This window comes from Theropithecus gelada, chromosome 3 (assembly GCF_003255815.1).
Source record: "Theropithecus gelada isolate Dixy chromosome 3, Tgel_1.0, whole genome shotgun sequence".
Classification (NCBI taxonomy): Eukaryota; Metazoa; Chordata; class Mammalia; order Primates; family Cercopithecidae; genus Theropithecus; species Theropithecus gelada.
Genome location: NC_037670.1, coordinates 82437542 through 82452309, shown reverse-complemented (window position 1 = coordinate 82452309; position 14768 = coordinate 82437542). Strand labels below are relative to the sequence as shown.

General features: G+C 33.8%; 1 protein-coding gene across 1 annotated transcript in view; it reads left to right on the top strand.

The window, feature by feature from the left end:
• ZNRF2 (zinc and ring finger 2) overlaps positions 1–14768 on the top strand; it is a 93287-nt gene that overhangs the window by 70554 nt on the left and 7965 nt on the right. The window contains exons 3-4 of the mRNA XM_025380190.1: positions 6049–6154; positions 12320–12399. Of these exons, the coding sequence (XP_025235975.1) occupies positions 6049–6154; positions 12320–12377 (164 nt within the window). The 3' untranslated portion in view covers positions 12378–12399. The remainder of the gene's footprint in view (positions 1–6048; positions 6155–12319; positions 12400–14768) is intronic.

The window sequence follows — 14768 nt, the reverse complement described above, 5'->3', positions numbered from 1 at the left end:
ACTCTTATTGCCACTATGAGCCTACATACATTAAAATGTAAACATTTGTCTAATTTTAAAAGTATACAGTAATAAGCTTGAAAATCAGATAAGGATATTAGCTTTGTTGTTTTTTCAGGACTGATGCTTTTCTCTCCATAGCGATTGAAGAGAAATGAACCTGAAATTTTACTTTAAAGTATACTTTATTCTATTTTGGTTTGTATTCAGCAGTTCCATTTTTTTTTTTCTTGTTCATGTGGACAACTCATTTAGGAAAATATTTGTTTAGGCTTTAACAAATCAGTGTAATTGTTTTTCAGTTTTACTTTATTGTTGATTTGTGACAATTAGAGGGCATGGGAAAATTATTTTAGTTTGATTTGATGGTTGGGAAATAACTTGGTAATCTAATAATTTCCTAGACAACTTGTGTGACTACTTGTGACTTGTGAGGTATTTAACTTTATAAAATACTTAATCCTGAGTTAGCTTTTTAAGGTAAATTAGGAGCAAAAAGGCCCAAGAAAGCTATGTCAAAGTGTGGAGTTAGTGCTCCTTTTGTATATTGTAGCTTTTAGAGTTTCTGATTTGTGTTCCATTTTATTTTAGTTACATTTTCTTGGCGAATTCACCAAATTTCAATTTCCAGAATATCCCCAAGAGTATAAACTTTTTAAAAAAAGTCATCAAAACAAATTTTATTTCCTCCTAAAGAATTAGTCTTAATTTTGCATTAAGTTTCTAACAGTGCAGATGAAGGGTAGCTACATGTTTAACGATCAATTCTTAGTTACATTTAAACTAGAGAAGCATTGAAAAAGTAATTTTCGGTGGCATCTAGGCAGAGAAGCCCAGATTGATAAACGTTATTCCCATATTTTTATTGATATATTTATCTTACAGTGAAAATAGCAGCTTCCCTTTGTTAAATATCATTTCTAAGCCTATTTATGTTTGAGTACAGTAATAGCTCATGGATCTGTAATTGAAAGAATTGTTACATTCTTTTATACCTATAAGAGATAACTTAATATATGAAAGTATTTATTAAAACTTGTGAGCCCCAACTTTTTGTTCTTTGAATAATTGCTTTTTACTAATGTTGTAAATTTTTTTAATTCTTGATTTTTCTAGGGATTATTTCACATTTCAGCTGCTTTTGTTTTCTACTGCTATCATTGAGGGTTCAAGAACAAAAAATAAGTCTTCAGGTAAAATGCCTGATCCATAATAGTGCTTGGCATTGTATTTTGCTGAAAAGATCATATACCTGTTTGGATGCTTGATCTGAAAATAAAGTTGTGATGATTATGAAATTTTCGCATGAAGTTTCCTTGGCTGCCTAACAAATTCAGTGTTATTTGTTGATTTGGTTTTTTGTTTTTTGTTTTTTTTTTAAGAATTTTGGCTGTTTGCTTTCTTTTTTTTTCATGTTGTCTTGATCTGCAATAACTATATGGATATGTGCTTGGACCTGCTAAGTATTTTAATTTTGCATATTTGGCTGCTTGAATTTTAAGTAATTTCTTTGGACAATGCATATTTTAAGAGCTTGAGAAGCTGTAAGTGAAATATCAAGTAACAGAAGTTTGTAACTAGTTTATAAATGTGTATTCATTACCCATTATATATTTTAAAGTTTCATATTTTACCAAAATTAAATTAAAAATTCAGTTTCTCAGTTTCACAGGCCACATTTCAAGTGCTGTTTCCAGGCCATATGTGGCTAGTGGTTACCATTGTGGACAGCACAGATAAAAAATGTTTTTTCATCACCCTCCGTAGTTCTGTTGTACAGAGCTGTTTTAAATTGTGTAAGCAGTTAATTGTAAGGTCATTTCAGTTATTTTATCCAGAAGATAAAGCGTGTGACCAGTCTTGACAGCACTTCCTCTAAATATGTAGCTTATTTAAAACTGAGTTGTTTAAAACAGTCCAGTTGCTTTGATATTTGTGTTACTTTAAAGTGAAATTGTTTCTTGTAGCAGAATTCATGAAGTAGGAAAAATGCCAAGGACTTAGTCTAAATTTGAATCCTGACACCAGGACTTACTAGTTTAGTAACTTCTGGTAAGTTACTTTACTTCTTTGAGCCTCAGTTTCCTTATGTGTAAAATGAAGGTGACAATAGTTATTACTTCATAGGATTAACATGTGACTTAAATATGTCAAAAGCACGTTAAGTGCATATTTTTAATCCTTTTAAAATATGGAATGAAGCCAAAACATAAATTAATTAGGCAGCGTCATCTGCTTGGAGTTGTTCCCAACCTGGCAGTTATAATAGGTGCCTAAGTTCGTGGTCTTCATGGAGTTATTTGATGACAGTGTTTAATTTTGAAACAAGTGGAATACCAAGATGGAGAGCAAAAGAAATAGGAAGATGACTGACTTTGTTTTTGGAGAGGTGCATGAAGTACTATCTGGTAATAACTAACATTTTGTTTAGTGTTTTTTATAACTTAAAAATTTTTTTCATACAATTCTTTAAAATTTCATCTCTAATATTTTGAGTACCTTTAGCAGAAGAATAAAAGGAAACTTGAGGTTGATGAACATTTTTGTTCGTGAGAATGGAAATTCATATTAAGTTTTCAACTTAAAATCTTAGACTCTTTCTACTTAAGCTATTCTTTGATAGCAATCGCATTTGTGAGGCAGGCATATATTTCAGAATCTCCAGGGATGGGGCTCAGGTACATACAATTTTTTGTTAAATGTTGAAAATGCACCCATTGAAGTGATTCTAGTGCCCACTTCTGGTTAAAAATCATTGCTCTTTTCCAGTCTTTTAACTTTTCTTTTCCTGTAATCAGTACATCTAAATTAATGCATAGATTACATGAATAAGACAAGGCACTAAATTGGTAAGCAATGCGCTTATTTAACATTTACTACTATAGATGTTGAGGTACGGTAGATGTTAAGATGTCTTATAAAGCAACACATTTAGTTCCCTATTTACAATCTCGCGTGTCTCCATTGATCGTTGCTTGTGGAGGAGGAATCCAGACTAGCCAACTATTGTAGTTAAATCTGTGAGTGTTCCCTTCTCTGCTTCTTTAATATCACTTTTGGCTAGTTAGTAGTCTACCCCAAGATATTCCGGTTCCGAAGTGTGACTCTTAATCCCTGTGGGTGATATCTTCATGAATGTTTTCAACTGGTTGGTCTTTAGATCTTTTGTCTTTTCCCAACTGTCTTGAAGATGCTTTAGTATCCTGGGTTTAGTGGTATTTCCAGGTCCTATTTTTAAGTATGAATGTATTACATTACTAACAAGTCTTTCAAAATTGTGAAACCTAGTTACCTATGGGAAGGCAAAAGCTCAAAACTTTCCTTTGAATGAAAGTGTCATTATAGGGGTGAGAGAGGGGACTACTCTAGCAAACCCTCAGGTAGGCAAAAATTAATCACATTCCACAGTGAATTTTCAAAACTGAAAGTGTTTTTAAACCTACAAAGACACATTCTAGTGGAAACAAGACTTTAAAATGTGAAAATTAAGCATTTGCTATTTGAAGCTGTAATCATGAGGTTTTGAAGTCAGAGTGAACTATCTTCTAACTCAGAGTTGCTCATCAAAACGCAGCTGATCAGTGGCTACAATATGTTAACATTAGCATTTAATTTTCTGAGCAGAGATTATTTCACTAGAAGCTATTTTTAGTAGACACTAGGCTGTTTCTACACTGAAATCAGTGTGTTCGGGATGTTTTTGTGTACAGGTATACTTTTCTTGAACAGAAAATACAATTCTGAAGTACAGTTCTGATTATTTTTTATTGCTAGGGTTTAAGGGAGCTTATCTTTTAAATGACTTTAACCCAGCATTCTGAATTACACTAAAAAGATGTTTAAAATTAGTACCTGCAAAGCATCTGAGGGATAAGTCTCGTCCCTGTCAATTTTAAGCATTGTGTTCTTAAAATATGTATCATTCTGTTAGTTATAGGTAGGCTGGATTTGTCTTTGTTGTACTATAAATTTTCTTATAAATAGGATAAAATTTAGACCTTTTAAAATATTCTCATCTCAGACTTTGAAGAGCTCTGAAAATGAGATACGTCTAAAATCGATGTTGCATCATAGTTTAATGGAAGCGTTTTTTTTTTTTTATTTGGTGGTATATAAAGCTAATGGTGCGTATTATGACCATTGATGTTTTAGGTTTGATAAAAAGTGGTGGTTGACTTTTTAAAATTGGTTGTGAAACTTATTCTCACATAATTCTTTTATAAGAATGGTATATCTTTGTGATGAAAAAATATGTAAGTGGTGAGAATATACCATATTACTTGGAATTATAGACCTTTACCAAGTTTTTTTAGTGTTTCCTTTAGATCCTTTTTCTTTTTGTTCTCACTGCTATCACTAAGATGCTTTACATTAAACTTGTTCCCTATCTGAATCTCCTATTGAAAGATACCAGAACAATAAGAGAAAAATGGAGATCAAGAGGATGAGAAAAGGCATGGGGTGCAGGATGGAGTGGGAGTAGTGGGTAGGATCTCTAGGGCCAAGAGAAAAAAAAACTGGGGAAAGGGAGGGCACTTCAGGGAAGTGGTAATAACATTTTCCATTTATCCAGCTTTGCTTGTCCAGAAATCTTTACCTGCTTAAGTTTCTGATTGTAATACATTAGCCTGTGAGCTGCCCAGTAGTTAGCTGACATCACTCCTAAGGTATTCAGTCCGTTCAGCTGATATAAACCCTTCTTGCTGAGGCCTTTGCTTATTCTGCAGAAGGTGCCCTGTTATCTCCTCCAGCCTTCTGAGTAAATCATCTCCTGGTAACTTCTCTTATGTAGACCAAATAGAGTCTGTGTTCCCTCTTAATGTGCAGTCTCAAATGAATAATTAAAGGGAAGAACCACTTCTTACAGAATGAATTTTTCTGCAAGGTACTATTACAGATAATGTACACAATCGAATTTGTTGATTGGTTTTTATAGGAAGAATGGGCATATCAAACAAATATATAACTTTAGAAAACTTCCCTGCCTTTCTGTTTCTTTCAGAATTTAGGTAAAGATTGACGCAGTCTTTCCCGTTTAGCATATTTGATTTTTTATTTTGAAAAGCAGTAATTTGTTAATTATAGTATAAATTCATATTGCATGTTCCTGCTTTAGCTTTCCATTCTCTAAACGAAGAACATATACTCTGGAGCAGTTTATCCATGTTCTTCAGTAATGGCATGTTTTGTTCTGCGTTTAAAAAAGAGTAACAAAGTAAATCTGGCTTACATACTCTATTTTAAGCAAACTGCTTTTAAAAATTAAAATTTAGCATTAGAATATAATTTTTAAAAGAAAAATTTGTATTATGAAGAGATTTACCCTTGGAGATTTTAAGCATACCATAGAGTTTTTTGTTTGTTCGTCTGTTTGTTTGTTCGTTTTTAAATACCCTGCAGATCTTTTGGAAGCCACTCTAATTAATGCCTGGAGTAGGCTTGGCATTGTCATGGAAAAAGATTATGAAGAATTGCTGCATCCAATTCTGAAGTCATCAAATTTCCAAAAGTCTCTTTCAGAATCTACACAAAACTTTTGATATTCCTTTGCATTTTCTTGAGTTAAGCAACTTTTTAAAAGTCCCACATTCGCGGTGATTTCTTGTACTTACCCAATTTTATTATTTTGTAATTTTTAAAATTATAGTATTTTGTTTTCATGTCTTTTTTGCCACATTACACTGTAAAATTCTTTGAACTATCTTGATCACATTAAAGGAAAAGAAATTCATGGTACAAATAACTAGCTTATTGATAAACTTATAGAGCAAAATCTGCACAACTTGGGTGATTCTGTACTGTTTTTACTTACTGAAATGCTTCAGTAAAATAGAAATGAAAACGCGAGACACTGGGAGTAAAGGTGAACATTATTCAGTCATTTATGAATAGTATTTCAGATACACGTGCTGAGTTTTATGTATTTCTGATGAAAAGGTATGCCAAGTAAGGTAGAATCACAACTTTTTATTTATTAGCATTCACATAATTCTTTTTTCAATTTGATGGATAATTTTATTGCCCTGAATTCATTTTATCTTTCTTCAGAGGATGTACTGAGTAAAGATGCTGGGGAATGTGCAATATGCCTTGAAGAATTGCAGCAGGGAGATACTATAGCACGACTGCCTTGTCTATGCATATATCATAAAGGGTAAGTTCACCAAGTTGGTATTAGAGTAAAAGATTATTCTCACAGTTTCTAACATTGTAATTAGGGCTGAAAAGGAATCTTCATTGAAACCACCCCCTCCCTGTCTCACACACACTTCTTAAAACTTAATGATCTTTTTTCTCTACTTGAACTAAGACTTGAGCCCACATCTGTTTGTATCCAAAAGGCTACTATTTTTAAAGCATATGCTATGATCCAGCTGTTGTCCATAGCTTCTTAAATAGATTATCTCATGTAAGCCTTGTAACCATTGCATTTTACAATTGAGGAAATAAGCTAAGGGGCAGTATGGAATTTCCTCAAGGTTACAAGGCTAGTAAATGGCAGAGCTGAGATTCCAGTAGATTTGGAATCTGCTTGACTCCAAAACCTGTCTGCTTTCTCATATGGTCTTCTTGCTTTTAGAGTGATACAGAAAAAATTGGGGGTTAAAAAAAAGTTTAAGGTAAGCACAAAAAGAAAACTATAACTTTCAACCTGATGAAAATACGGTACTTAATACTTAAAGATAGGGTGGGGGAAAACTTAGAGAAAACAGAGTAAATAAAACAAAATATGGAGACAAAAATATATCCAAAGATATCAGTTATAATAAATATACATAGAACAAACCCACTAGCTGAAAAACAGATTGAAAGGTTGGGATAGGTAGTTGATAACACATTTAAACATAAGGATACATAACATTTGAAAGTAAAAGGATAGACAACTATATCCAGGCAAATATTAACTAAAAGAAAATCTGCAAAGCTAAACCAGTAGTATTAGACAAAGCAAACTTTACAGCAAAAAGCATTATTAGGGGTAGAATTCCTATAGAATGACAAAAAGTATATGACATTCTATTTTTATGTATCTAATAACTCAAAATATTTATAAAACCCTCAGACAAAACCGACAAATTTATCATCAGAATGGGACATTTCAATATACCTTTCATTGAGTCAAGCCACATACACAAAAAATGAATCAACACCTAGAAAAATAGAGCAATGCAGTTAACAAGTTTGATCTAATTGATGTGTATACATATTTGTATCTGTGCCCATCAATTAATTAGAGAATACATATTTTTCAACCACACATGAAGTATTATAGACATTGATCATGTCCTAGACCATAAAGTAAATCGCAGCAAAGTACAAAGAATTGGTGCCATATAGGATGCTGTACACTGACTACTATTAGATGTCACTAATAAAAAGGTAAATAATCCTCATAAATACTTTTGAGTAACTTGTGGATCAAAGAAAAAATCATCATGGAATGCAGGAAATACTCAGAACTGAATTACAGTGATATTTTTGACAAGTACCTAGAGTGATCCTCAGAAGGTTCATGTTACAGTAGAAAGAAAGGCTGAAAATCCAATAAGCCAAGTTTCTTACTTAAGAAATTAGAAAAGTAACAGCAGAATAAACACAAAGAAAATAGAAGAATATAATGAAGATCAGAGAAGAAAATAAATTTTAAAATGACATACTAGAGACCCACAAACCACCAGTTGGTTCAGAACAGGATTGCCTCTAGAGGGAAAAAATGAGGAATGTGAATTCAGACGCAGTACAAATTAAAAATAATGAGACAAAACAGGCCTGTAGAGACAATGCAACAATGAATTCTACCAGATATCCAGAGAACACCACGCTAACAACCTTAGATTCTTCAAAAAAGTAGAAAAAGATGGTTCTCCCATTTATTTTATGAGAAAAGTATAAACTTGATACCAAACTCAGGTGACAGTACAGGAAAGAAAATTAGGAAGCACTCTGATTTATGAACATATATATAAAAGTCCAAAAACATATCAACAAACCCAACTCAACAATAACTATCTAACAATATATATCTAAAATAATGCCTCATGACCAAGTTGCATTTATGCTAGGAATGCAAAGATACTGTAAGATAGAAAATGTGTAGATGTAATTTACTACATTAACAAATTAAAGAAACATTAACTTAATAAATGTGAGAAAGCTTTCAGTAAAATTCTATCCTTGCATATTAATGATTTAAAAATAAAAGCTAACAATAAATACTGGATAAATTATTAAAATTCATGAGAGTTCAACAGGGTTGCCGGATATGAGATCAACCTATGGAAATAAGTTGCATTCATATTGCAACAAGAAAAAAGGAAATATATCTTAAACTATAACATTAATGTCAACAGAGACTAAAAGGACTATAAGGCATATTAGGATTAAATTTTATAAAAGATGTAAGACTTTAGATAACATTTGAAAACTTTATTGAAAGATATAGGCAATCTGAAATAAATCTGGACATATACCATACTGTAGATATGTAGATAGGAAGACTCAGTGTCATAATGATGTCATTTTACCTCAGATTGATCTATATAGTTAATACTACCTAAGTCAAATCTCAACTGGTTAGTTCATGTAATTTGACAAGTTGCTGCCAAAACTACATGGGGACCAACGAGTGAAGGGCCAAGAACAGTTAAGACACTCATGAAGAAGAACACCATGTTGGTGGAACTTGTCCTGTACAGATTTATCATAAGACCATATTGATTAAGACAGTATGGAAATGGCACAGGTGAGCCAGTGGAACGGAATGGAGTCCATAAACACTTGTGCCTATCTGGAGAGAAAGCATAGCATGGGAGTTAAGAGCATGGACTTTGAAGTCAGGACACTCAATATTTGAATCCCAGCTCCTCCACTAATTCTCTGTGTGATTTTGGTCAAGTTAGTTTTTTTCTCTCTCAATTCATAAGATGAGGACAGTAGAAACAACTTCATAGACTGTAAGGGTATAAACGAGTGCTGACACATACATAATAGATGCTATATAAATGTTGAATAAATGAAAAAAATTGATTTGCCAGAGATGGAATTACAGTATAGGAGAGAAAGAATGAACTATTCAATAAATGGTGCTGAGATCAATTGGTTATTGATATGGAAAAACAGTTGAGTCCTTATCTTGCATTTGAACTAAAAGTCGATTCTAGGTTGATTAAACACCTGCCTCTGAGAACCAAAATCTAAAGTGGTGAGGAAAGAAAATAGTGGAAATGTTTTTGACCTCTTGGTAGGGAATTATTTTTTTGTCTGGGATACACTTCTCCCCAAGAAATAATTTCAAGATTAATAAATTTGGCTCTATTAAAATTTAAAACTTATTTGTATCATGACACAGCAAAAAAGTGAAAAACTAGACTTTATACTAGGATTGTTTTTCAACACACATAATAAAAGAGGTTTGGTATTGGAAACAATATTCTCCCTCTATGACTTTCTGTAATGCACTGAACTCATTGCAATTGGTAAATGAGAGAGTGAAGACAATATAATCAGTATCTTACTAGTTCCAACTAAGATTTTCCAGCACATTAATGTTCTGCTTCATCAGATAACAGCTACAGTATACTCATCTCCCCGTGTTCTTACTCTTAGTTTAGTTAGACCATGGGCTTTGTTGTGGAGTCCTTATTTCACAGTTCTCACAATTTGTGCATTAGCTTTTTTCTTTGTAACTCAGCAGTCTCAATCCTACCTTAATCCTCTTTCTGTAAAGCTAACTTCACCATTTAAAAAAAAACATATTTACAGTAGTGTTCTATTTATTGGGAATGAGCATGTCTTTGTTCTGGTGATAAAATTGTGTTATTTGAGTAGTCTGCCTTAAACCTGACTTTGCCCCCAAGCCCGGTTACTTTTAGCTTACAGTTTTGTGGAAAGCAGTGTTTGTCAAAAACCTGTATATTATAACTGAAATACCTGGATAATAGTTTCCTAGAAAACTATCAGTCAGTTCAGAAAAAAGGACCCTCAATTGGCCAATAAATAATATAAATGGGCATATTTTGTAGATAACTCTGTAATAGCTGTGTGGAGTACATATTCTACAACTCAGTAATTCCACCTCTGCATGTATGCCCTAGAGAAACTCTTGATCTTTTGCTGTAAGACAGTGCTACTATTCAAAGTGCAAGTCCAGAAGGCAATAAGGAGTTTCTGCCAGTTAAGTCAACACTATGCTTCTTTCATTGAGAAAGCTTTGCTGTGATTTTTTTAAGTGATTTGAAACAGTGTGCTTAATGAGGAAATTAACTTGTATTTGGGCACAAACTCCTTATCTCAAAGAATATTCATAGCATCATTGAAAATATCCATCAGTAAAAGAATGTATATGTAAATTGTGTATATTTATATAATGGAATGCTGTGCACAATGAAAATGTAAAAACAGGCCATGTGCGGTGGCTCATGCCTATAATCCCAATACTTTGGGAGGCTGAGGTTGGTGGATCACCTGAGGTCCGGAGTTCAAGGCTAGCCTGACTAACATGGTGAACCCTTGTCTCTACTGGAAAAAAAAAAAAAAAATTAGCTGGGTGTATGTCAGGTGGTGCCTGTAATCCCAGCTATTAGGGAGGCTGAGGCAGGAGAATTGCTTGAACCCGGGAGGCGGAGTTTGCAGTGATCTGAGATGTTGCCACTGCACTCCAGCCTGGGCGACAGAGCAAGATTGTCTCAAAAAACAAAAAGTGAAAATGTGAAAACAAGAGACTTACTAACAATTGCAAATCTCAAACTGTTTTAAACATGGAAACAGTACTATATGTTGTTTTAGAATATACGCATATATAGTTATATAGAGTAATAAGATGCCTAGGAATGAAAAGTACCAAATTGAGGATAGTGCTTTCCTGCTGGGTCTGAGAGAAGGTAATATAATCATGTAAATAACAAATAAATATAGCTTAGAATGGAACATAAGTAGATTGATAGACATTCATGTGAAGAGGACCTGGAGTTTTAAATGATTACTTTCTCATGATGAGCCAGAATTACCTGGTTGTAAAATAAGGAGTACTCATGTTAGATTGCAAATAGATAATATTCAGATATATTATGAATTAACACATCTGGAGTATTTTGTTTGATTCTCAGAATTTCGTTTTAAGAGATTTTCTGGTAGACACAATGGAACTTCCAGGGCCAAGTGGTAGAGAGCAGGCTGAAAACAACGTCTTAAGCCAAACTGGTATATATTTAGAGAACAAAAGTTTTAATGGCAACTGAAATTCAGATATTTGAAAGAACCTGTTGATGTGGTACTCTACCTTTTTTCTTTTTAATTTCATCTATCACTTTTCCTACCAAACCAACCTCTCTGGACATGAGGATGATAAATGTTAATTTTGCCCTTCAGTATATTAACCAAGCCTTGTTGCTTTGCGGCATATCCAGATTTGAAGTATGTCACCAGTGAAAATGTTGAACAGGTTGAATCTTGCTTGGATAACTTGCTAGCTGTTAGGAAAGTAATAGCTAGTTACTAGACTTTGATTTTGTCATCTGTCATGGTACTGTGAAATAGAACTTTCTACCATAATGGAAATGTTCTATATCTATGCTGTCCCCTAGAGTAGTCATGAGCCATGTTGCTGTTGAGCGCTTGAAATGTGGCTAGTGTGACTAAGGAACTGGATTTTTAAATTTTATTTAAATAAATCTTAAATTACCAGTATGTGGCTCTTGTCTACTCTGTTGGACAGTGCAGATCTACAATGACGATGATCATATGCACCCTAATATTTAGCTTCTAATAAAATAAGATCATGAAATACTTCATAAATGCAAATGGTTTATGGTATATTTATTTGTGTGTATATGTATTACATGGTGAGCTAGTATTTAAATATTCAATAATTGTGTATAAATATAGCTTTAAAAATGATGAAATATTGGCAAGGATTAAAATTTAAAAGCTGTTTTTTATTACATTTATAGGTGACATGAACAGCTTGATAATGTGCATAAATGAATAACTGTTTTGAAAAGAGAAATTATCTGAATTTGTCATTCAGTTTTGAATATTAGTAAAGTGCTAGTTCTTCAGATTATCTTTTGGAAGTAGTTCCATTTGAACTTTAAAGGACTTTATAGCATAGTTTTGCAAAGTTTTTTTTCTTAATTGCTTAGAATCAAAATATAATAAACATTCTTATCTGTTACTTATGTATGCCAAATATAATTTAAAATGCTGATTTTTTTCTGCAAAAAATATATTAAAGTCAAGAAGTAAGTATTTTTACTGTGACTGTCATGATATACATAATTAGTATAAGTATCTCAATTTTTCTGGTTTTGTTCCTTTCTAGCTGCATAGATGAATGGTTTGAAGTAAATAGATCTTGCCCTGAGCACCCTTCAGATTAAGCATCAGCTTCCTGTTTTATAGGTAATTTTTTTGTAATTACTTTTTGAAGCATTAGCCCAAATTATACATTCTAAACTATAATTTTAATTCATTTACTCATTGAGGTGTATGAGTGTGTGTGTGTGTATGTTTCAGACACTTAGGTTACTGCATAGAAAACTTACATTAAAAATATTACATAATTCTAATTGTTGGCTGGGTATGCTGGCTCATGCCTGTAATCCCAGCACTTTGGGAGGACTCAGGCAGGTGGGTCACTTGAGGCCAAAAGTTCAAGATGAGCCTGGCCAGTGTGGTGAAACTCCGTCTCTACTAAAAATACAAAAATTAGCCAGGCATGGTGGTGCACACCTGTAATCCGAGCTACTCGGGAGGCTGAGGTACAAGAATCACTTGAGGCCGGGCGTGGTGGCTCACCCCTGTAATCCCAACACTTTGGGAGGCCGAGGTTGGCGGATCATGAGGTCAGGAGATCGAGACCATCCTGGCTAACACAGTGAAACCCCATCTCTACTAAAAATACAAAAAAAATTAGCCGATCCTGGTGGCAGGCGCCTGTAATCCCAGCTGCTCAGGAGACTGAGGCAGGAGAATGGCGTGAACCTGGGAGGTGGAGCTGGCAGTGAGCCGAGATTGCGCCACTGCACGCTAGCCTGGGCGACAGAGCGAGACTGTCTCAAAAAAAAAAAAAAAAAAGTCACTTGAACCCAGGAAGTGGAGGTTGCAGTGAGCCGAGATCATGCCACTGTACTTCAACCTGAGCGACAGAGCGAGACTCTCTCAAAAACAACCAAACCAAAAAACAATAGTTCTAATCATTTAGTAGTATTATGTGCCAGATGTTGTTGTAAGCATTTTACATTTGTTAGTAACTCATCTAATTGTTACAATAACCCTTTTGAGCTCAGTACCATTACTATTCCTATTACACAGATGAAGAAGTTAAGTATAGAGAGGTTAAGAAACTTGACTTTTCAAGGTCAGATAACTAGTTTGTTGATGGGGATGAAATTTGAACCCAGGCATTCTGGTTCCAAAGACTGCTCTTAGCAATTTCACTCTTTTTAGGTAGGAACATTTTCTTCCAAAAGTCGCATCATAAATTTATTCATTCAATTTAATCATTCACTTTTATATTTTTAGCATGTAATAAAGTGCCTGTCTATATAGTAGGCAAAAAATAAAGTTGCATTTTACAACCGAAAAAAAAAAAAAACTAGTTTTGTTCTATTGATTTAAGTTTTTCGTGGTTCTGCATTATCTGAAAATGTTTCGTGAATTGAATGCTGACCTCAATTGGGTATTTTCATAGGCCTTTTTTTTCACATTTCATAAGTACATCAAATTTACATCATTTAGCTTTGAAAAAATAAAGGTTAATTGCTATCTTCAAATATATGAAAAGCTTTTATGAAAAGACTTGCAGAGATGATATAAAGCATTGGATTGTTATACCAAGGCAGAGCATTTTGGCTAATCCTAGAATTAGCTAAATTTCATGAGTTAGAGTCTCTTTGTTCAGGGACTCAAGACAGTAACAGCGGACTTTTCTGGGAGGCTGAGACTGATGGCAAGGAACTAGACCAGATGACATCCTGAGGTCTAGTCCTGTGCTGGTCCCCCCATTTCCTTTTATTTCAATAACCTCTTAAATTTGAGAATAAAAGTGTTGAGGTAATAAACACAGTCAAGGAATTCTGTTGCTGTATTGGTGGAAGATGATTTAAGAGTAGCAGATTAGAATATTGACAGAGAAGATTTGGGATAATAGCAGCAATAGCACCTGAAATGAGAACTGCAGTTGAGTCTCATAAGACTACGCATGTGCATGTGAAATGTGAAAGCCTTGGTAAACTGTAGAGTACTAAAAGACGGTCAGATTTTAACCTTTCCTGTGAACTTACTCAGAATATGCCTTGACACATTTAAAATATGAATTGAGGCTGAGCACTGTGGCTCACAGTGTAATCCCAGGTTTGGGCAGCTGAGGCCAGAGGATTGCTTCAGATAAGGAGTTTGAAGCTGCAGTGAGCTATGAACACACCAGTGCACTCCTGCCTGGGTGACCGAGCAGGTCCCTGTCTAAATAGATAAATAAATAAAATGTGAATGGAAGTAAGAATACTGGGTAAGAGAAGTATAGTGGTGGAGTGGTATTTTGAATATATGTGCACATATGTTTTTATTTCACCATAGAAAAGGTTTGGAATGCCTTCACTGTTACCTTACATTTGAGACAAAATGAAACTGTGGCTAAAATTATAGAAGCATTGTAAGGGAAGTACTGAAAACTGTTGCTAACAAAATGAAATTTTTGTCTTAGTATTTTACATGTCAAAGTAATACATCTAAATCCTTCATCTATAGGTAAAATTTGTCTTTTTATTCTT